Source organism: Austrofundulus limnaeus, unplaced genomic scaffold, assembly GCF_001266775.1.
Source record: "Austrofundulus limnaeus strain Quisiro unplaced genomic scaffold, Austrofundulus_limnaeus-1.0 Scaffold214, whole genome shotgun sequence".
Taxonomy (NCBI): Eukaryota; Metazoa; Chordata; class Actinopteri; order Cyprinodontiformes; family Rivulidae; genus Austrofundulus; species Austrofundulus limnaeus.
Genome location: NW_013952616.1, coordinates 724,318 through 749,196, shown reverse-complemented (window position 1 = coordinate 749,196; position 24,879 = coordinate 724,318). Strand labels below are relative to the sequence as shown.

The 24,879-nt window shown below is 39.3% G+C and overlaps 1 protein-coding gene across 1 annotated transcript in view; it reads right to left on the bottom strand.

The window, feature by feature from the left end:
* LOC106525132 (neurexin-3b) overlaps positions 1-24,879 on the bottom strand; it is a gene marked incomplete in the record, with an annotated part of 484,453 nt that overhangs the window by 66,389 nt on the left and 393,185 nt on the right. The window contains 1 exon segment of the mRNA XM_014019257.1: positions 3,695-3,866. Within this exon segment, the coding sequence (XP_013874711.1) occupies positions 3,695-3,866 (172 nt within the window).

Genomic DNA, 24,879 nt, shown 5'->3' with positions numbered 1-24,879 from the left:
CTACAAAACAAGATGATAAAAGTTGATTTTTTGTTAATCTTTCCACACCAAAATCAGCAATTTACAGAAAAATTCAAACTTCATTTTATTGGCTTTAAAGTTGGCCAGCTATGAGAAGAATGAACTAAAGCCAGTGAAAAAAAAAGAGAAACTAAAAAATTATTTCACATTGAAGGTATTGCCTTAGGGGTCAGAAAAACAATTGTAAAGAAGACCAGATTTGACCTACAGGTTTTAAATTTGGCACATGTGCCCTTTAGGTACTGTACTTTTTTTTCAGACAAATTTTAATTTAATATTATTTATATTATTATTATAAAAACAAAAGAAGTGAAACAAATATGAGCATGGACAGTTTGTCTGTGCCTAACCACGACTATGATGTCGACTCTGACCTTTCTTCATCATCCGTCTCCGCTCCTTCTCCTCCTCAGTAGCTGCCGCTGTTTTAACCAGGAAATCACAGAAGCTCTTTCTTTCTCCATCTTTCTTTTCTTGACATTAAGCTGCAGTTAGTAATTAAGCTAAATCACTGTTCTGCTGTTCAAACTGATGCAAGTGAAGTTTAAAACTGAGGTTTAAAGGTACAAAAAAAAAAAGGCAGGGGTATTTGATTTTCCAGGTGGAAAAGGGCCATATTGCTCAAGCACCACTTGACATCTATCTGTGCACATCCATGTCTATCGTGGTATATATTGTTGTTAAGTTATTGCCCAGCCCTAAAAAACCCTCACATTAAAAAAAAGTTCACTCAAAAGACAATCAAAGATTGTTCTTGACTCTGCTGGTTTGCAGCACTTGCAGCACCATTGTGGCTCACATTATGAAACTTGTCTAAAATCATCTGGTCAATGAAAAATGAAAGACAGCCAAAGGCAAAAGAAAACCAGACACAGAAGGGATTATTGTCACCTGGACTAGCACTGAACYAAACCAACCAACATACCAGGCCAAGCAAAGAAAGGAGGCATTTGTGAAGGCATGCAGGGCACACTGTGGTGCTCAAGGGGTCAAACTAGATTTGTTTGTTTGCGTCTCATATCTGAACAACAGCCTTAAAATGCTTTGTTTGAACTCCTCGGCTGGTGTTGCATCTTTCATTCTTTATCTCATGTTTGTGCTGCACCTGAACACGTCCACCTTCACCCTGTCTAACTGTGGCACATTTTTACCCCGACGATCAATGGAAGTCATGGTTTCTCATGTCAGCCCTTCTCTTTTTGGCTAACTGACGCTTTTTTACCCCCATTGTTTCCCTGTGTGTCTKCTCTGTTAGACTAAGTAAAAGTGAAGAGAGGGGAGGTGAAAAAAAAGAGGAAAACTGTGGTTTCTCGCAAGTTAGTTCACTTGAAGACTTGAAAGGATATCAAACCCGAGAGGCAGCTTCATTTAATTGACTTGGGCAGACGTAGGAAAGGACCCCCCCCCCCACTCCCCCCTTCTCCTCTTCTCTGACTCCCTCACCTTGCTGGCTGAGCAGCACATATCTGCTCTAAAGGAGGAGAGCACCTGAGCCTCCAATTGGAGCAGGTACTGTTTGATGAACCTATTTGTATTCTGCTGTCGTGCCGCTTCTGCTGACCTGGRAATAAGAGATACAGGAAAGCAGCAGCTTTATCTGGCCAACAGGCCGCCCTTCATTTTTTGCCTCCATCCTTCCCTTGCTTGCCCACTGACCAAACTCCTCTTGGTGTGTTTGAATCCTTTATTTTTCCTGCAACGAACAGGCCAGATGTTGCACTATTAACGCCTTTAGCAAGACAAAGAATACCARCTCCAAGCAGTATTCTCTTGAGAAGTCAGATGTGATAGCAAGAAATAAATATTGTATCTTTAGTCATAGTTTATTTAATTAGCATAGCTTATAAATACTTTTGGACAGCAAGGGCTGACTTCTCAGTACTTGAGGCTTGARGTAGTTCACCTCTTTTGTTGTTTTTTGTTTTTGCATTTTGGCCWATTGTAGCCCTTATTGAGTCTTTTTCTGCTCATATTTGGAGTTGGATATTCCTTGATTGATGTTGAGCTCCTTGGGTTGCATAACAGGATGTGAATAAACATATATTAGGGAGGCAAACAATTAATCGACATACAATTAATTGTAGAGTAATAGTTTATTAGACTAAAATTTGTTCAATTTGATTAASTGATAACGTCCGGAAAGATAAACCCTCTCTTACACTCTGTTTCAATCTGAGTCAAAAGTAAAGACATCAAACTTTAAGCAAGTTTTTAAATTGTGTTGAAAGCCCAAGTAAAACCGGAGTTAGAATAAAACATTTAGGACCTTTTTTTTTTTCTTAAAATCACGTTCCAATTTGATGCGCATCACGTCGCGGGCAGCAAACACGGCATGTTGTCTCATAGAAAAAACAGTGCAATACGCCGTGAGTTTCCTCTTATGCTTGAGCTGAAAAAATATAATCCAGTATGTATAAACTTTATATATATTTGAAACGCTCTACCAACACTTGTACTGCACTCGATCGTTAAAGTAGAAGCAACTGTTGTTGTCTCTGACATGCTCCGTTTTGAACACAAGTAGACCGATCTGTCATATGARTCTTCTTGRCTGTAAAAGATCCACAACACAAATCAACTACAGCATACTTCATTGTTGTTGTTGATGATTATTGTGTGTATAGCGATAGCATAGCCCAACTGACCACAGTCTGAGTGTAAAATTAAAGGTTTCCACTGCGGTGATAAAGCCAACATATACTGTAAGTCTGTATAGTTGCTCAGTAGAAGGACTAGCAGCCCTTTTAACCCTCAGAGAGTGATTAAGATTGTTTATACTAATAGCCTACTGCTCAAACCAACATGTTTTGTGAGATTAACATTTTATGCTGTGTTTGCAGCTTTCACCTACATGCAAACAGCATTTTTAAATTAAAAAAGAACTTGAGAAACAATGAAATGACTATATTTTGTGCATGCTCACTATTGCTTTGTGTGCTAGAAACAACGACGACAAACCCACATTGACCTTTTTTTTATTTTAACGTCCAGCTTTCTCCTTGAGAATGGGAACCAGCAGGATCCAGTTTATGGGTACTGCCATGCTGTATTTTTGGGACCAGAGTCTGCGCACCAAGAACGTGAGGCACTTTCTGAACACTATCTTGCTGTCCCATAAGCTTTCTTTTAAGAACAATTGAGCCGAAGTCAGCTAACAAAATAATGACAATAATAATAATAATAATGATAATAATAATAGTTGAAGACATAGTAAAAAGGTAAGGACTTTGTGAATCAAGAGTTAATGATCAAAAAGAGCTTTTGAGGCATATTTTTATTTTTTAACAAGACAATGTTCAATTTGTTTCAAAGAATGGGGCATGACTTAAAATTGGGACTAGGACCAGCCCATCCGGACAGTTATCTCCTTCCAGTTTCAACTTTGGGTTCTGGTCAAAGATTTAGATTTTGTTAATGGTGACGAGGTGAATAGAGAATATTCAGATCTCTTTTACATTTGTTTGTGTCTGACTTTGTTGGGAGTTTCTGCTTCTCTATAGAGAAATTTCTTTTTTGTTTTAACCAAAGAAAGCAATATTGGTTAAGAACTGCATCCAAGGTGATGTAGTCGGGGCCTTAAAAACAGATGGCGTCCAGCGGTTCAAAACCTACACAATTTTACGCTCTTGTTAAAGCAATAATTCACATGATGAATTATAAATGTAGGCAGTACCTGAGGGGAAGTGCTCATTGATCGGCCAGTTGTCCACCTGCAAAGTTGCATTGCCTCCGTTCCTGGTGAATCGGACCAAATGGTATTTACCGTCGTTTACTGGCGTGCTATCTTCCTTCACACTGATGTCCACTGTCCCAATGTTAAAAGTCACACCCACTTTGCCTTGTTCCTAGAAGAAACAGAAGAAAGAAAACAAGAGTTGGTGTTATAACACTTAATCTATTTAATGGCATCAAAACCAGAAAGCATTAACAAGCCCAAGTCACATTAAATGTGCCATCACTGTCAAAGCTAAATTTATTAATCACTTGAACTGTGTGTTTTCAGTGACTCTCACTGCACGTTTTGTTGTGCACTAATGAATTAATTATACGGTAAACTAAGTGTAAAAAGTTCAACAAAGCAACTTGGATGAATGCTCCCAGCTGGTGCTAATGGTGAACTACACAGAGAACCTGAGGACGTTTGTGCGCAACGCTTCATTATACAACTGTAATGTGATGAAAATAGGCTGCCAGCAGAGATTGTAATGATGAGTAATGCTCCCTGCTGCCTGTCACTACCAAACTGGCGGGACAGATGCCTTTCCTGCCGCCGTCCATGGGAGCTGCATGAATACTATATGTTTGGTTTGGCTCTTGATGCTGAACCAGTTAGGCCGTGTCCATAAATCGCGACGCCTTCCCCATCATGTTCTGACTCCTCTCCACGCGCCCCTCACTAATATTTCTAAGCCCGTGTTTTAAAGTGACAGCTTCTGTAGTCACGGGCGTGTGGGCGCTACAAGCAGAAGCTTCAAAGCGGAGGCAGGGCCTGAGCGAGTGGCGGCGGCGGCAGCGAGGCAGAGCCGTGTTTTCTGTCGTTTGTTTTTAATCCCCCATAGGGAATCTCTCTGTGTAATTACTTTCTTTAGAAACCCAGAGCAGTGGGACCATTTCTCATAACAAAACCAAAATTACGAGGGTTTGCACGGGGGGAGCAGACACATGCTGTTAATTGATCAGCCAAGGCTCTGGCCCTGCATGACAGACTGTTAAAGTAAGGATCCTGATCATGTTCAGCGAGAGTGTAACAACTTCTAATGTATGACACATCACTTAAACCTGCTGACCTCCATGAAATGTCACACACAGTGTTGGGAAGCAAACATATACACACAATTCCTCATGCTGCATTCTTAATTAAAGGAATACATTCTGGCTGCCCCCTTTCACAGCAAAGTTTTAAAGTAAGTCCATCTTAGAGCTTACTTTGGTCAAACTTTGAAAATGTTGGGTTGCACAGTCTCGTGGCGTAGTGCAACGTTCAGAGGTTTTTGCATGTTGAGGATAAGGCTCAGCTACCATCAAACCAAACTGTCACAATTGTGAGTTATAGATATTTGTACTGTCTGGAGTTGCTTCATTGTGGTGACCATCTTAAATTACATTGACTGCTATATTACAATATGATATTAACTCAAGTTGTTGGGATGATAAAACTGTTAGAAAATTTATTGTTCATTAACTGAAATCGTGACGAGACCACGTAAATGTTGAATCTGATTAAAACTGTGAAGAGAATGGACCATACAACCCCAGATCTGGTTCTGAGTGAAGCTTTATTGTTTACGGCTGAAGCAAACAGAGCAGCGCTGTCCGAAACCGGAAGTTCTGGTCTATAAATACAGGGATCTTCAGTGCCTGGTACGCCCACTACAGGTCTACGGCTGAATCGCAGACACTCTGAACAGCAATGCTTCCCTGATGTTTTTATAAACAGTTTTTATTATGTGTTGTCATGTTTCAGGCATGTATCTAAACCTATTTAAATCAAGATATAACAATAGATTATAAAAGTCAAGCCTTATAAAGGAAAACTAAGAAAATGGTGTGGTGCTTCTAAAACCAGTTTCTAATTGACTAATAAATTCCTTCAATACTATGTCTCAATATCACAAAGCATTTCACAATACAACACAATTCACAACAATGACTGATATGATGCAATGTGACCCTGTACATCTAATGATTACTTTCTGAGTGTGTCAGTAAAATCTGTCTTGGAGTTCAGAAGATATTTTGCCAACAGATATGTTCTCTCCACAATTAATGACCAAGTTTCATGCAAACATAATGTGCAATATGCAAAGCTCAAACTATGTCCTGGGGATGAGTCTTAACTGCTACTATTACTAGCTCAATATCTGTAAAAATTGGTTGAGTTTTAAATCTTGTTTGCTAAGGCTGCTTCACTGTGAGGTCTTAAATGGTGTTGTCTCCAAAGTTTAATTAGTTGTAGACAAACCTTGGACAACAACTACATTGTTTCATTAAAACTGGTGGTTCACAAGATATTTTCCTAACAATAAAAACCTAAGATCAATGAGACTGATATGTCACAAACTTTATCTTCTAAATCAAGTTTGCACTCACTCTGCTTACTTAAAGTAGAACACTGAGGAAAATCTTAAAATAAACTTTTTCCACATCTTCAAGTTAGCAGCACCTTTTTTTGCTTCCATGCATTTTTTTAGTACAACAGGGCAGGAGTACATTCTTATCTTTAAGGTACAGTGCATCATTCTTTGGTCAAATTTCCCTCAGGTATTCAAGAAAGAGCAAAGCTCCAAAAGCAAAAAGAAAACTCAACTTTTCAATGAATATGCATACAGCAAATTTTCCTTTAAAATTCCCTTTTTGTAAACCATCTCTACAGCCTCACAGTGTTCAGTGCCTCGCTTGTACTTACACTGACATCTTGGTCTATTCATAAAACGGGATATGGGATAATGTTTCAGTGATTTTGAAAGCAGCTCTCCTCAACTCTGGTAATAATGGAATGGCAGCGTCAAAGACATGAGAAAGCCATTTCCTAAAAGCTAAGGAAGTGCTAAGAGAGTGAGATGGACAAGCTGAATGTTCGACTCTGCACTTAACTTCCCTGTCACACACATAAGTAGCTGTCATTAAAACATGGAGCGACACACAAACATGTGCGTTCACAGTGTGGGTGCAGGTGCGCGTGGAAAAATGCACATAATCAATGCATCTGAGCAAGATGGAAACAATATGCTGATGATGTATTGTGACAAGAGGAAGATCGGTATTGTTGGTGAGAGACTCCCTTAATGTTAATCACTGTGGTGAAGGCGATGAGGTTTTTGCCCATGTTCCTGTGTGAGTGTGTTGGTTTGTCTGTAATGTTGGAAAAATTTTATGAATCTTTGAAAAAAGTTTAAAGAAAAGTTTAGAAAAAACCCGTTGGACTGACCTCTAAAACAAATTAACTTTTGGAGTCAACCTGATTCAAGATGGCTGCCACAGCAAAGCAATTAAAGTGAACACAAAAAAATGGCCTATAACGCAATACATTTTAGAAATGTTGAGCTAAATTTTAACGTGGCAGTAGCTGAGAATGATGCCCAACTGATACTTTGAGTGCTAACACATCACACCAAGTTTAAAAACTTTGCAAATTGGGATCAAATCTGTCAGCAAAACACAAATTCACAAACCACTAAATAAATTTTAAAGGGATCCACGATTAGTTAACATGGATGGAGCCATTTTATTTACACGCAAAGCATTCTGGGTAAATGATGACATCAACTAGGTCATTGGTGCGAGGTGCTAGGGAGCTATTTCCACCCTGAAGGTTAATCTTGGACAATATCTGATGATCGACTCTTTTAACTGAAACCAGAGAGCGTTGACAGAGAGGAGAAGGTAGAAATGACTCAGTCTGTAACTGAAAATATAGATGGAGGACAACAGAGCTGCTTCATGGAAGAAGAACCTCAGCTTAGCCTGTTAGCCTTCACGCTAGCCCTCACTCTATACTGCCTTATATGTATTAGCTCGGCGCTAGCGTGACAAACAAACTAAAATGAGGTCCTCCATCCATATTTTCAGTTGCAGACTGAGTCATTTTTACGTTCCCCTCTCTGTCATGTGGATGGAGGACCTCAGTGACGAGAGGAGAATGTGAAGAGCTGAGCTAATACATATATATGGTGATAGCATCGGGGCTAACACTAAAGCTAACAGGCTAAGCTGAGGTTCTTCTTCCATGAAGCAGCTCTGTTGTCCTCCATCTATATTTTCAGTTACAGGCTGAGTCGTTTCTACCNGATTAGTTGTAACATTAGACTTTATTTGATAAACATTTATTTTAATTGTAAAATAAAGACTGTAAAAACACTGTAGGCTGTTTAGTTTGTAATTTAAAAAATATATATTTTAACATGGACGGAGCCATTTTATTTACACGCAAAGAAAGCATTCTGGGTAAATGATGACATCAACTAGGTCATTGGTGCGAGGCTGCTAGGGTTAATCTTGGACAATATCCTGACAGAGAGGAGAAGGTAGAAATGACTCAGCCTGTAACTGAAAATATGAATGGAGGACAACAGAGCTGCTTCATGGAAGAAGAACCTCAGCTTAGCCTGTTAGCCTTCACGCTAGCCCTCACGCTATATTGCCTTATATGTATTAGCTCAGCGCTAGCGCGACAAACAAGCTAAACTGAGGTCCTCCATCCATATTTTCAGTTGCAGACAGTCATTTTTACATTCCCCTCTCTGTCATGTGGATGGAGGACCTCAGTGATGAGAGGAGAATGTGAAGAGCTGAGCTAATACATATATATGGTGATAGCATCGGGGCTAATGCTAAAGCTAACAGGCTAAGCTGAGGTTCTTCTTCCATGAAGTAGCTCTGTTGTCCTCCAACTATATTTTCAGTTACAGGCTGAGTCATTTCTACCTTCTCCTCTCTGTCAACGCTCTCTGGTTTCATTTAAAAGAGTCAATCATCAGATATTGTCCAAGATTAACCTTCAGGGTGGATATAGCTTGCTAGCAGCCTCATGACGATGACCTAGTTGATGTCATCATTTACCCAGAATGCTTTGCGAGTAAATAAAATGGCCCCATCCGTGTAATATATTTTTAAACTTTTAGTTTAAAAATGATAAAAACTGAACAGCCTACAGTATTTTAACAGACTTTATTTTACAGTTAAGGTATATGTTTATCATATAAAGTCTAATGTCACAACTAATCGGGGATCCCTTTAATAAAACTTTCAGACATTAATCATCGGGAGATGATATATAACTGATTAAAATTTGTATTCAGCCCAATTCAAGATGGCTACCACTGCCAACTGATATTATGTAACACAAAACCAGCTATAACAATGCTAATTTTACAGATACTGAACTAAAATTTGGTGAGGCAGTAGCTGAGCATCGTCCTCAACAAATTTAAACTWGACGCACTGCACAACATTTTTGTCTAAAACCTCAGTAGTGATTTTTAAAATCAACCCTGTTTGTACGTTAGCAAAATATTTTAATAAACCACAAGATTAATTTTAAKGAAACACTTATAACAATCATTGGTTGTACCTTTACAAACTTATCCTACACAAAAACAGCTTCACCTAACTAAATCTTGGAACAGGATAAACAGGATCAAATTGAATGTTGCCATACTGCCACACTGGTTATAATTATGTCATTTCTCAACATAAACTGAACTTAAACTAAAACTGTGGAATGACAGACAGCAGGCAATAAGCATTCCTATACAAAATGTTAGGCTATTGATTTACAGGTAAACAGAGGATGTTTGGGTGACAAGTCATGCATCAACTGTGACCTTCAGAGATTGTGATGCAGCCATGGCTCTCCTGTGTAGCTGCATCAAAGCCACATATCCGACTTACTAATACCTACAAGCAAAGACAGATCATCACCCACCCGCCCCTGGCTCTGGTACAAACACCCAGCAAAACACAACAACTGTACACCTGTGTAACTGTTGCCGGCAGCCTCCAGGCACTGTGGAAACAGAAATAAAAGGTACCGTGTGTATCAGTGCTTCACCACAGCACGCCTCCCCCACCCTCTCTACACCGTTCCCGTTGTCCGGCTACCCTCCCACCTCTGCCGCCACCCACCTACCTGCCCACCCCGGCACTGCAGCAACGTTTGAGTGACAGATCCAATTACATTTTTTATTGGCCTGTCGTTCTCGAGGCAGGAAGGCACTTCATTGTCTCCTGAGCAAGAAAGAAAAAAAGGGGGGAATAGCTATTGTTCTGTTAGTGGAAAAGATGATGGCCACTATTCTAGCTGTAAACAAATGATGCGCGCAGAATCACTCACAAACGTACACACGAACACTTGATAAAACACACACACACAAACGCGCAGGCAAAGTCTGAAAGTCTTCCCTCGCATGAAAGAATTCAACACACACACACACAAAAAGTATTTAAACATTCGATCAGCTGCCTCCACTGACTCTAAATAGCAAAAAGCTCCAGACTTTAAATCACGGTAATTTACTGGTATGATGCGCTAAAGCCTTTTCATTGCCTAAAATGCCCCCAAGTATCTATTTGCTGCCAAAACACACACTAAGGCTGTTTCAGCACTACAGAAAAAGATTATGCAGACCGTGTGTGTAGGCATGTTGTATTCACACTCTGAGTAAAAAAAAACGATAAATGTATAACTCCCCGCCCCCTTTTGCTGTTAGCTATCCCTGGCTTGGCACGCGGCGCTCTAGTGTTCCCACGTGTCCCGGCGCACGCTGACATCAGTAATCAGGCCTGCCGCAATCCAATTCAGGACCGATCAATGCCTCMAACACACGGAGCGCTGCTGGCAGAGTGAAAGAGAGAAAATCACTCAAAGCAGTAGCGGGCAATCCCGACGACAGCCATCACGGCCCTCAGTGAACAGCTGCTGTACAGAGGACCAACCACTCACAATAGAGCTCGTCCCCGGCTCGCTGAATGGTCATTCTGTTAAGCCACGGGCCCCTGGATGGATAAATGCATCTGACAGCCATTTTATAGAGGTGAGACAGGTTGAATAAGCATGTTTAGCTTCGCTGGGGAGAAAACCAGCTGACAAAAATGATACAGAGGCTGAAAAGAGGGTATATGTAAAAAGATATCGTCTACAAAAAGAGACATCTTCAAACCACTTTGAAGCCAGACAATCATATTTAAGGGGGAGTTTCCCTGCAAAATGGTATTGCATTCCAATCAAACCTCRACTGAAATCTGGTAGGGCCAGTAAGAAGCCGCATTGTGAATCTATACTAAGGCTTAGTCTGGATGGAGGAAGATCTGGTGTCCAGAGCGTGAACCCTGGGCAGGAGTTTGGGTTACATACCCTTTCTTTTATCTGACATCAGTGCTCAACTTAGCTTCTGTGGTCAGAGGTCATCAAAAATGGACCCATGGAAGGGGTGGAAGCAGAATCAATGGAGACAAACGGAAGACACGCTAAAGTGATGCTCCTGGCCTTCATGGTGCCAAGCCCATCTATCTTAAGTAATTGACATAGATAACTCAGAGACGTCACAATGATTTGTAGCTGTCTGTTCTTGTGTGAGTCAAGCTCCTCAGGTGTTATAGTTTTTAAAGAAGAGGATTATCTGCGTGTGCTAGTCCAGAACGAACAGAATCATTGGGCTAAAAAAAAGACTAACAAATGTGTTAGTGTTGATAAAAAGCCAATGCAACTATGTGCTTTAATAAGAGGAAAATTTCCTTCCCAAATTCTAAAGTTCATGATTTATAAAGCAAATATATGCAACCAAATCAACATGAACAGAGTCCCACAGAGGCTGCTGCCATGGTGACAAGGTTTTAAACAAGAAAACTTCACACCTGTAAAGCTATGCAAATCATTTTGATTCCTCCAAGGTACCCAGACCTGATGACGAGTTCAGTAATCAATGTCTTTTGTGTCTCTGGACTTATTGGCTGTTAACAACATTACTACTGTCTTTATTTACATGACAGGTGGTGCACAAGGAAAGTGTGGTGTCTTTTTCTCCAAACCTACTAGTCTGAGGCCTCTTTTAGAAAACACTTGGGTCTTCAATGCTTTTTTTCAACCMTCATCTATGTCAGGACTGAGGCATAACGAGGGGATAAAGTCAACCTTCTGTTATTACACCTCTGAATCACCAAGAAAAGTATTAACAGAAGTATAAAGGATGTGTATGTATGGTTAAGTCTGAATTGTGATTAACGGGGGGTAATGTGATGCTGGATGATGTGTGTGATTAGATGCATTAATTAAAAAATAACATTTGTCTGACAAATATTGTGCTGGTAGCATTCTGTCACTGTTGAGATACTTTCTATATCCCCTTCGGTTTATCATTTAAGCATAAGCTTCACATTAGATGCAGTTTGAAACTAAAAATATACTAATGTCTTAATCTTTTGAGTTGGTTCTACAAGTTTCAGACAGACATAGCAGCTGAGCCAAGATAGCCACAAACTGCTGATTGAAAAATCCAGAAAACACACACAAAAAAAGATAAATTGTTTAGTTTTTTAAGTTGTTATATTGCCCATTTAAGTGGTATTTGTTCCGTTGATTCACTTAAATTTTCTTCAATTAGCTCATAGGAAATCTTATATAGATTGTCCTTGTCCATGCTTATCTTACTATCTAAAATCTTTAAACTTAAAATAAAAATAAGCATTCCTCTCTAAGTCATTTATTCACTTCTATATGAATTTACCTTTATGTTGTAAAAATATCTATTGTTATAGCTCCGTCACTAACTGCCTGAAAGAGTTTGAAGCTTTTTCGTGAATGCCATTTACAATCTTTAGGGTTAGAGCAGAGGAGCCCAAAGTGGGGCCCACGGGCCAAATTTGTCCCGCCAAGCCATTTGATTTGGCCCACCAGCAGTTGTAACCTGCTGTCCTATACAGAAACACAGTGAAATACAAGTAACAACGAGAGATATTTAGATTAGGTTTAACCACACACTTTGCACACTTTATAAGGCCACAAAAACTGATTTTATCAATTTATAAAATGTCCCATGAGCCTTTGCTACTTGAACGTATGGCAGACTTTCTCCAAGTGTACAGCCTGAAATAAAAGCAAGCCACCACACTGGCTGCTAGCTTAGTTGTTAAAATAAAGGACTTTACTTAAAAAAGTATTTGTATTTCATGTATTATATTACTGCATTTGGCCTGTGGCCCSAGATGGATTTTAATTTTGGCCCTCTTGGGGAAAATATTTGGGCRCCCCTGGGTTAGAGGATGCATCTAAGGAACGTATTGGCAAGTATTTGCATAAAAATTAACTGTTTTTATTCTATTAAAGGCTTAGTTGTTAACTTTGGGTATGGTGGTGGTGGAATTAGCCACTGGTACAACAAATGATGATTGATGTCTTTAAAATGGTCCCCAAATTTATTGTTTTTTTTTTTTTCATTCAGTTGTGTTTGCCAAAAAAAAAAACACAAAAAAAAACCTGGTTTGTCCAGCTGTTGTAAAAAAAAAACAACCTTAGTTTTTGTTCTGACCTCCTTTCACAATGAAGGATCTTTTTTTTTTTTAATCAGACTAAATAAAGATAAAAAAATAAAGAAGTGCAATGTGTCATATAAAGCTCTTTAAAACGTGGCACAAATTGTTCTGCAGATAACACAAGCTCATYTCGAATCTTACGCAGTCAATCTGCCCTGTCTGACATAACGATGAATCATTCATCACTCAAACAGAATGACCGTTTTAATCTAATTAAGTGGCCATAACTCAGGGGAAATTATGTTCTTTCACTGATGCTCCGCAGAAGCAACGCAAAGCTTTGAATGAGACAGAAACGCAAAGAAACACATATTTCACTGTTTTGAATAAASCACAGTGACATGCAGAAAGTGCTCAGAGCAGTGATGCATGCACAGCGTGGCTGACAGAAAGAAAGAGAGAGAGAGAGAAACAGACCACAAAAAGGCACTACTAATTTTGGAAAGACATGTCCTGCTGTGGAGCTGCATCAAACATTGCAGACAGGGTTCTGCTTTTGCACATTTTATGCAGAGGCTGCAGCAGTGACACTGCACTACTCAAATAAACATTCCTGTGAAAGCTGTGAAATCCCATGAATCATTAAGTGGCTAAAATGTTCATTCAGACGTCAATAATCAGCTGCAGAAGTGTTGTGAGAGGCCATGTGTGAGGAGGATGCAAGGCACAGAGGTCCGGGCACCTCTGAAATATTGATTGCACCTAAAAGAAGCTGGCGGTCTAACACAGACTGGATTTTACACCCKAGAGCTCCAAGAACAGCTTCATGGAATGGACAGGAACAAAATGGCCTCCACCTCGCTTTTACTTTGTGCTCGTGTAATTGTTGGGCTAATACCAGTGAGTCCATTAGCCTGTTGTTGGTCAATGCCTGGTTGTGCCAGCTAAATTTAGTCCACACCAAAGACAAAGAGTCGTTGCATTTTTAATAGAAACACAAGCAGAAGCAGCATTGCCAGGGAAGGGAACGGCTTTGACTCCTGCGCTTGGCTCAATGTCAAACTCCGAGCTGCGCTCTTTGATCTKCTGCTGCAGAATATGAATCGTGCCGGGTCAGCCTGATCAATTATTTACACGTGCTCTTTCTCCATTTCCTGTTTGTCCGCTCGCGTGRCGGTAACTTGCCCTGACACTAATGGCGGACGGCCTGGCGAAAAAATTTATCAGTGTTACCGCAAAGTCCTCTCCAGCTCGGTGTGATCGCTTTCAGCCCTTTTGGAACGTAGACTACTGACGGTGCACTGATCCTAATCATCGCTGCCATGCTCTGAGCTGTGTTGTCTCAGGAAGAGCAGCTTCTCTTCATGCTCTGTGGATCTTTCACTACCAAAGAATTTGTAGCTCACAAAAGACACAAATAACCGATGTGAGTTTATTAAAGTATTTTATTTACTTTTAAAATACGCTTTGCTCAAGTTGTCACAATAAACTCGGTCTAGCGAGCTTTTGTTTGCCCAATTAGTTTTTTATTCCTTTAATTGATGTTGGTTTTTTTCCAGGTTAACACCTATATCATACCTTAAACTATTTGCACATCACAATATCTTAAAAAAGGAAAAAGGATTGTTATGCTTAAACTGATTAAGATGTTTTTTTTTCATTTGTTGCAGAATATTTACTGATAAAATTAAAATAATWAATTTACACTCAGTGCAAATGAGAATTAGAGCTTCATGATATCATTTGCAATGTACATGTGTGTAATGTCCTGCAGGTCCTGTGGTGTAGGAACCAAATTAAATCAATGTTTTAGGGACTAAACCACTGTACCTGGTCATTGAACTTAAAGGCACAGTGTGTAGGATTTTGTCAATTCTTTTAGCCAAAATTGAGATAATCACTAATGACAATAATAAAAAACATGTCTAATCATTGCAGACAAAGACCTTGTTTTATTATTTTTACCTTATAAAAAGCTGTTTATATCTCCATGGTCGCGGGTCGCCACTACAGGCAGCCGCCATCTTGTCTACGAAGGCTCATGAAGGACAAACTGCGGTGGCGGCGTCAAAAGCGGTTTTAGTTGTAATACTATAAATGTAATATTTGTTGTCTGTCATTGTAGCTGGGATAATTTTACTTATTAAAGCTCATAATCTTACCACTTGAAACATCACTAGCCCTGAAGCTGCTGGTAGACATGGCGGTTGGAATTATCAAAGGTTTTTGACACCTGAGAGACACCGTAGCAACTCCTTTGTGTTTGGAAGCAGGGGTGGGGGGTGGGGGGAGGACCAGGGAGGATGATTCAACCACTCAACCACTAGATGTCGCTGAAAACAACAAATCCTACACACTGTGCCTTTAGCGGCCACGTGTTATGGTTTTTATTTTGACAGGTTGCTTCTTTGAAGAGAAACGGAGAAAAAGAGGTAAAATTTGGTTAACATGAATGCAAGCATTAAGGCACGACAGAAACAGAAACGGTGGTAGAATGCTATTCACATTTGCACAATAGAAGGAAAGATGTATTCAGGTCCCAGCACAATAAAAATAAGCAATGAAAGATCAGGCTAACATTAACCTTTGGGATGAGCTTCTGAAGGTGTAGACTTCAACAAAGTCAACATTACATTTAAAATTACTTAGGTTGCTACAACCATCAAAGGCAAAAGGATAATAAAATACCTAATTGTTTCAAACCATATGACCTGTTTTGTTTGATTCTTGGGTTTTACAAAGTCAAGCAGGATGCCAGGAATAATTAAAAAAAGAAAYCTACTTATAGTACCTTTAAAATTTGTCTCCTCTCTCTAGATTTTTGCACCGTTGTGAAAAAAGCAGCACTGAAGCTGATGTTGTTCTGGCCAACACAGAAACCAGCATTTATAAAACAGAACCACTCTAAAGTTCCAGTGGTATCGTTCCATCTCTGTTACCGGTCAGAAGGCTACACAGCTGTGGTAATTGCAATGCAGACTGCATAATTACAAGCTTGCTAAACCACAGACGCGTGGCAAAACTTCAGCCATGAATTTTCATCAGCCTGAAYGGCTGCTATGCTACTTCATTTGCACTATTACACTGGCGACAGGTAACCAGAAGAGAGGCAGAGCTGGTGGGTCTCAGCCCCCCMACAAACACACACACATTGCACAGCTTGAACACACAAGATAACAGATGTTAGGATGGTTACTGTGATGGTATTTACTCAATGTAGACTTTGATTGGACTTTATAATATCTCAATTCGTTTAGGGGGTTAAAAAAAAACTTGTGACCTCACAATGTGTGGTGTTGGACCACATGGTCCCCATGCATCATGATGCTCATTAAAAAAGAGCCAATGAATAGGATTTGTGCTAGATGGAATAATATGCTGTGAAAGTCCATTAGGGACCAGGCTAATGAAATTGAAACAGCTTGGTGATCAAATTAGAATCTGTTCGGCAGATATTTAATTTAATGTGCTGCTGAATTTTAACAGTTTCCATTTGGTCGCCCCAGAATGGAGGCAGAGCCCAATAAATCAAGCGGTCACACAATTCATCCTGCATTCAGTCCTCCCCTTCATTTTTATCAAATGAACAACTTGCCAATGTATTCCCAAACCCGCCACTTTTTTTTTTCATGATGCAAAACACTGCTTTAAGCAGAGACATGGAAATAAGTACAGACACACCAGGCTGCCGCAAACKCGCGCGCGTGTGTGTTTTCGCACTGATCGTACCTCGAGTCACAATCAAATGTGTCGCCGCAGCTGCTCGGTAACGAGTCATGGGGTGAAATTATTTGAATAGAAAAAAAAAAGTTTCAGCTTGTTTGAACAGCAGCTCTCTGTAGAACATTTTATTTCATTTTTTACATGCTTTTATCAGATCTGAGGTTAAATGCAAAACAAAACCACACTTTGAGTAAAAGGGAGGAAAAAAGGAAGGGAAAAAACGAGCAGTTCTTTGTCCTAGTTAGCAAAATAAATGGTGATTATTAGGGGACAAGATACAAATTTGTATTTATGGGGACGTTTTRATAAAAAGACTAACAAAATGAGGTGGAACATATTAGCTTTCTTGTCGCCGTCTACTACTTCTACTACTAAGAAAACTTGGGACTTTAACTAAAGCAATAAAAAAATCATTATTCGGGCATTTAACAAATAAAAGAAATAATTTGGGGACTGCTAAGCAGCCTAAAACAGGAAACAGTTTAGTTTGCTGTCAGAAAAAAAAGTTGGCTGTTTTTATGGTAAACATCTGCTTTTAATTGTAAATTAATATACAGTATGACGTTGAAAGAATTAGGAGTTAATCGTGTTCGTTTACCAACTATGTGCTTACCAATACGGAGAATGTGCAATTGCATGAAAAGAATTGTTAAAGAGTAACCACATAAATCCAAGGAGCCCTCCCGGCTGATCTGTTTTATTCGAGCGCCAAAGAGATCAGACCGAGCATACGGAAGTCCATCTACTGTAGTTTTATCAAAAAGCTTCAGGGCATGGCTCCGCCTATATTGATTACATCATCAGTGAAGGCGGGCTATCTTTGTCAGAGCGTTGCCCTCTTACAAAGAAATCTGTCCTAATAATTAAAAGTTCAATATGTGTTGTATTTGTTATCAGGCATGCACCTATTAATATATAATCATCAAGTTAATCAAAAGTCACATTTAACAGTCATTACAGTCCTATCATAAAACAACCCATACTATGTGTAATGTAGTTAAATCAGTAAGTAACATAAACCCCAATAATTTTCTTCAACGTGTTACAGGTTTACAGGATCAGGACTAAAATGTGASACAGATAAATGATCAGTTCTGTTTTTCATATATTTTGACTCCTGTTTGCTGCTGGCATGTGAGCTGTATTCAAATTTAAAATGCCACCTCAGATTGTGTTTAGGAACAGGTGTTAAAATGCTAATGCTAATGCTAATAGTCGGTACGCTGACCCCCCTTCAAGAGTCAGGTCGGTGGAGGGCAAAGTGAATTAAAACCAAGGCAGGGTGCTTGTTCCCAGCTCACAGGAGATGATGAGGCAGAAAAAAAAACATTTTCCTCTACAATGGGGTCAGGCTGGGGGGTGGTTGCCAACGTTGGCTCCAAAGCCAGCTGGATTGCCCCGAACACACAGACAAAAAGAGGGGGCTGGGTGGTCTGTTGCCAAGGGTAACTTGCCAGGGATGGGGACTCTACTTTCAACCTTGCCTGCTGAGGTGTCAGGGACAAAAGCAGGGAAGAAAGTAAAAGGGAGAAAAAGACAAGCGAAGCAGGATGAGCACAAAAATTACAYGAGACGACAGAGGCTTATGGGGCGGGGAGGCGAAGAGAGGCAGCCAGAAAAAGATGATTGCGTGAGCATTAGGCTCCTCAGCTCCAGCCACATTCCTCCCTGTCTTAGATTATCTACTGAAGAGGAGTTTCATTTTATTTTGATTTGAGGTTCATTTAGTTTCAAGTCCTCCAAGTCTTTCTGCACTAATATCAACCCACCAGTTGCACTTTCTCTCTCATGAAGCACAAAATGCTGCAGCTCGTTATAAGTTACACCATTTGCACAGTAATTGCTCCAACCTGGAGAGATTATGATTTAGGATGAAGATAAAGAGTATGTCTAGCTGCTCATGCTGATGTAATGGAGATAAATTAGAGGGACAGAGATACATGGAGTACCTGAGCAACTGGTGTTAACCAAATATCTACAGAAGATTTTTATCATCTCAGTGACAAAGAAGGCCTGATTGGTAAACCTTAAAAATTTATTATAATCTCAGCCTCAGCAGATATTACAGAAAAATGAACCAATCTCTTTCTCAAAATCCTAATTTGAATCAAAGTCAKGAGGTCTTTATAATCACCTGCCATCAAAAGAGAAAGGGTCATAATGATGTGGCATATATGTGTGTTTAGTTGGCTGTTAAAATATCTCACAAACAAGAAGATCAATTTTAACCAAACCCTCAGAGACCAACCATCTACAAATTCAAGATGGCCACCACAGCCATCATTTTGTTTTAGGAAATACAAAAAATGGTTATAAATCAGTTTATTTAGGTGTAGAGCTGAAATTTGTTGTTGTTGTAGCTGAGCATTTTCCCTTGAGCACTACACATTCTGCCAGAGTTAATACTGTCTGTCTTTGTTAGCAAAACATTTTATGAACAAGCGGACAAATTTGAATGAAACCCTCTATTWAAAAAAATAAATAAATAAAATCAACTAGATATACGTCTCCAATGTAATTTTTGGAGCCATCCCATTTTATGATGGCTGCATAAAAAAATGGCCATACCATTTTTCAAATGTACAAACATTGAGGTCAAGTCTGCTGTGGTAGTAGCTGAGAGTCATTCCAACCATGAATCTCACATCACATTTTATTGCACATAAACTCAAACATCTACAGCKCTGTCCCTTCTCATCAAAGAATGATCTTGGTGTAAAAACTTGGCACAAAAGACTGTAAAAGTCTGTTATATGCAGGGGCGGACCTAGTATCTTATACTGTGTGAACTAGTTTGTCAGTTGGAAAAAAAACTTCTGTAAGCTTGATTCATGCTGGACTTTCCTATTTGACTCATTAGTGCCTCCAGTGCTTGGACATGGAACTGCATCCACCATCATCACACTCAGGCAAAGGACAGGAGAGCGACAGGACAGGAGCTCTTTAGGGGGTCAATCAGATTTCAGCAGGGGCTAAGGCCCCTGTGGCCCCACCCCTAGACAGTGTTTTTTAAAGTACCACAAAGTGATACTTGAGTAAAAGTACAAGTATCTTACTAAAAAATTACTTTGGTAAAAGTTAAAGTCTTCCTTCTTTAGGAATATTACTTGAGTAAAAATCTTAAARTATTTGATACTTTTTATACTTTAGTATTAAAATTATTGATTTTCTGTAATGACATTTATTAGGAAGTGACCTTCCCAAAACAATGCAGAAATGACTATATTGTATTAAAATAATTAATTTATGTTAAATTTAAGATGCACTAGTCTAACTGTTTCAGTTTCTATACATATATCAAGGCTGCACAAATAAAAATCTATCTGAGAGCTGCAGCCAAATGCAATAATGTAATTCATGAGATACAAATACTTCTTAAATACAGTTCTTTTATTTTAATGATTACTGTATGTCCTGCTTGAATGTGACATGATTTGTTTGTGTACAAACTAATATGGTATCAGAGTTTTATATATTTATACTTCTCATTCAACCACAATTAAATTCACTCTATCTAGGAGGCATAATTTATATGGATAGTATTAATTTTTTTTACAATAACAATTTGGAATTAAAAACAAGCAAAATTAAATAAAAGTAACAATGTTCTACTTTGTGCCTTTTTTCAAAAAATGTAAGGAGTAGAAAGTACAGATAACTGTGTGAAAATGTAAGAGGTACAAGTAAAAAGTAGGCTGAAAAATAATTACTCAAGTAAAGTACAGATACCCAAAAATTCTACTTAAGTRCASTAAAGAAGTATTTGTACTTAGTTACTTTACAACTCTGCCCCTGGATACATGCTTTCCTTTTCCTTACTATTACATTTTAACTAACTCAAACCCAGTCCCGATCCTTTAGCTCGCTCACATCAAGTGACCAGGCCCAACTTGAAGAACTGGTGACAGATACAGAAGAACCTCCTGTTGAGCCCATCAGAACAKTCAGCTCAGTAAATTGTGAAGAACGCTAAAAGATGAGCTTCAGGTTTGCGTCCAGCATCTGGTGTATCTATTTTTCTTGCCAGTCTCGATTTACTGCGACAGATAATTGTTATGTGACTGATTTTACAGGTGAAGAACAGAAGAGCCAACGTTTCAGACCTTCTATAGTACTTTAATATTTGACCTCTTTACATTCATCTTGGTAGCACTCTATCCCCTGCTCTCATATTTTAAATATTTCAGATGTAAATTAATTTTCTCTTTCAAGTACCAGTAAATATCTTGAGCAACGTCAAACACCTGAAGCTATATTATTTTAAGCAACAACTCCCATTTTAGTGACACGAACTTCACATTATTAGTCACAATGTTCAAAGCAGGTAATCCATTTAGCTGTGTTGAGTATTATACTAAGCTCATTTAGCAAAGTCTTTGAAGACGTTAAAAAATAATATATGCACTACTGAAAGGTAAGCAAACATGTTGAATGTATTCCAACCTTTTATCACATCATCTTTTAACAAGCACACAGTTTTTGTTCGAGTGTATCAAAAAATAGTTTTTTTCAGCCTGTTAATCCATTACCTTTGTTTAACTGCTTACATGACCAAACTTTAGTTTAAAGCCTAAAATAAAAGTAATTTAATCTTGTTGGTTTGGTGGCAAAACCAAGATAAAGCAACCTGAATTCACTAAAGTGATACCGGCTAATGCTATTCCATGTTTCCTTTTTTTGCTGCTAGGCTGACATTAATATTAGTTGACAGTGATGTTCCATGACATATTTGTTTATCCCTGATAGATACTTTCTACCACAGCCATGATGGCACGTCCATCATCTGGCTGGAAACGTAACTGTATATAATCCATCAACAGAGTCAAAACTCTCCTGTAGTGATAGTGCAGAAACCACACTGGGCAGCATATGTCAACGCTGCGTGCGTGACTGTTATATCAGCTTGATGCTGGTCCGCAGTCCAAGATTCACTTAGCATTTATTCATTCCTAATTCATGACCACATCTGGTGCACCAAAGCTGCGTTAAATCAACCAGAACCACACCAAATTCCCTGGAATTCATAAAAAAGATCATCTGTTGGTCGATGAAAGGGGTTGTTTGAATTCACTGGTTAATTTTTAAGGTTTATTTTACACTGAACTTTGCAGCAGAGGGCACATATTAGATGGTATGAATAACTGTTTTTGGACAAGGATTTAAAACAAATTGGGTATCGGTTCAGAGCAGAAGAAGGACCCTAACCTGCTGTCTAAATGCGCTACTGCCATCTGCATTGACAGAGAAAGAGTAGAAAATACAGAGATAGKGGGGGAAAGGGGAGAACTAAAATGGGGACATGAATAGCCAGTGCCTAAAATGGTTGAATAAACAGGAGAAAATCTAAGTCGGTCTGTCTTTCCCACTTGAAGGAACATTGAAGCAAGCGACCTACTTCTTGACTGCTTTGGACACTTTCRGGCCAAGCTGTTGTCCTATCCCCTCTTCGTATTTTGATATTCTGAGGAATATCAGGGGGGTATTTATGAGCTACAAACATTTCAGCAAATTTGCATTCTTGACTACGAACATCCTCCCCGTGCGTTTGTGTTTCCCTGTCGATTATTCTCCATAATTATTTTTCCTAACATTTCTAAAAAAGAGCATTCTTTTTTCATGAAATTAATTGGCCTAATAGTAATGAGGCACCAGTCATTTTTAAAAGCCAATTTTCTTTTCCCCTTAATATGAAACTGCTAAGAGATAAGTGCATATCAAAGGCTCGGCAGATAGCGCTCCTCTTTCACAATTAACGGGGCTGCCTGCAGAGAGAGGCATGAAATTTAGGAGATTGGAATGCAAGCAGATGCCAATGTAATTCCGAGAAACGSCATTAACGGTAATCAGCAGCGCCGTATGATTGATTATGCCAATGCTTTCGTGCATGTTGCGAGTTTGCAAGCAATCTGACGCACGCTGACTGTTGTAAGCATGTCCAAATGAACAATGAATAATAGAGGACGTGTTTGGCAACGCGTTTCTCCTTCCTTTTAAGGTTCCAATTTCAGAAATRGCAATTTGGTCAGAYGCAATTTAAATGCTTCTGTGGCATKWRRGTAAACACAAATGACACAAAAATCTAATATTTTCTTGGCTTAGAAACTTGACACCAGATAGTATTAATAGTGAGCTGAAGAAGATGACAATTATATTGACTCTTTTWAAAGGCCACACAGGTCAGCTTGTTCCACTGTCGCTGAGGAAAAACTGCTGGAAACTCATAGCTCTTTAACAATTATAAAGGACAGGAGCAACATACAGGCTTTTGGTTTTTGAAAAATTTCCAAAAACAGTGGTAAAGATAAAGGTAAAGATGAGCAGATATGAAGGTGAAGTCATGGTGGAATGAAGTTACTAAGATCGGAAATGGATTCTTGATTTTCTTGCCATCGCAATTTGATCATTTTTCTTCTTTTATTAAAAAAAACAAAACAAAACAAAACTGAGTGACAAAGAGCATAAACAGCCCGACAAAAACAAACCTTCTCACCTTCAGTGCTGGTATCTTGTGACCGAACTGCACTCTAAAGTAACTTGACTCTAACAAGACTAGTTACTGTCCACCTGAAAGACTAAAAAAAAAATTCATGTGCCAGACAARTTTTTAGGAAACTCAGAAAGTAATCATTGGATGAACAGCCACAAGACAATTCATGATGTGCGCCAACTATCAGAACAGACTCTCAGCTACCAACAWATAGAATTGTACGTCACAATCTGTAAAACTGACTGTGCTGTAGCCCTGTTTTTCCTGTGTAAGTCTGATTATATGGCAACCATCCTGAACAAGGTCAACTCTCCAGTAAAATTAATAAATTACAGATGCACTTCATGTCCACCTATTATTTAATAATATTTCGTTAACAGGTAAGGTTGACCCTAAACCTAAACACTTGTCAAAGTTATACAAAATATTGTGCAATCAGTTAGGGCTCAGTGTGTGTGTTGAAAATGATTCTCAGCTAGCAACATGTCAAATTAAAGCTTATTATTTGTAAAAATGCCATTTTGTGTGTGTTTTTCTAAGGTGGACCAGTCATCTCAAATCAGCCAGGTTGACTCAAGTAATTGAGTTGGAGATATAATTACAATAATTACKTTGAGATTCATTAAAAACTTTTCAGTGATTCATGAAACATAAAACAAACAGATACAAAAGAAAAGTAACCCATCATATGACACATAGTTCAAATGCCTTTTCCAGACCGGATGTAAAACCTACATGATGCTTGACTGAGTGAAAAAGGTAGAAAGAGAACACCACCCCCCACTGCTTTATACTGCTGTGAAGAAAACATTATTCTGTTCACCTCCTGATTCCACTGCACCACTGTGAAAACCACCCTCCACCATCTACCTCTGCCCTTCCCACYGACGCTGGAGAGCAACCTGGGCCTGCCCTCCCCCCTCCTCTCCGCCGGATGTTGGGGAGATCCTGGGCCAAGTTGGGCTCAGCGGTTGTCATTTTGGGCTCGCTGTCGGACGAGTTTATCTGTCACGGATGGCGTGCCGGCCCTGAAGGGAGATTAGACACACTGCACTGACTCTCTCTACCTCCATCTATCTCTGTTTTCTCCATATCTCCAGCTCATGTCTGCTCCCTCCTCCCCGCATCTTTCCCTCTCCACCGACCCATCAACATTTCCTTTTACTTGCCTTCAGTGTCTCTGTCCTCTATCACGTTCTCCACACTCCTTCCCTACTGCTATTTGTCAGCTTGTGCTCCAMTGAGCCAGGACTGAACAAGTTATAGTAGTCAGGAAGGGACATCCACCAGAACCATCCATGCAAGGCACAGATGGGTCTCTTTATCCATTCACCAAGACAGGTTATACCAGAAAATGGCACATCCAACTGTAATTTAGCATTATCTGACAGCTAGGCTAGAGGAGGGTTGTCAGATATGAGGTTGTCACGGTAAATGGCAGTAGGGCTGCCACGAATCTCATCAATTCTAAATGTTTCAGTTGTTTTTTACCACAGTTTGAACTAGGGGTGTAAGAAAATATCCATACACTGAAATATTGCGATATTTCATCTCCCGATACTGTATCGATATTTTAAAACCCTGGATGGGTTTTTAGTAAGGTTTAAAATGTCAAATTTCCTGCCAACAGTTCATTTTTATGTTGTAGTTCAGCCTCTGACCACTAGTTGACAGCAGTGAGC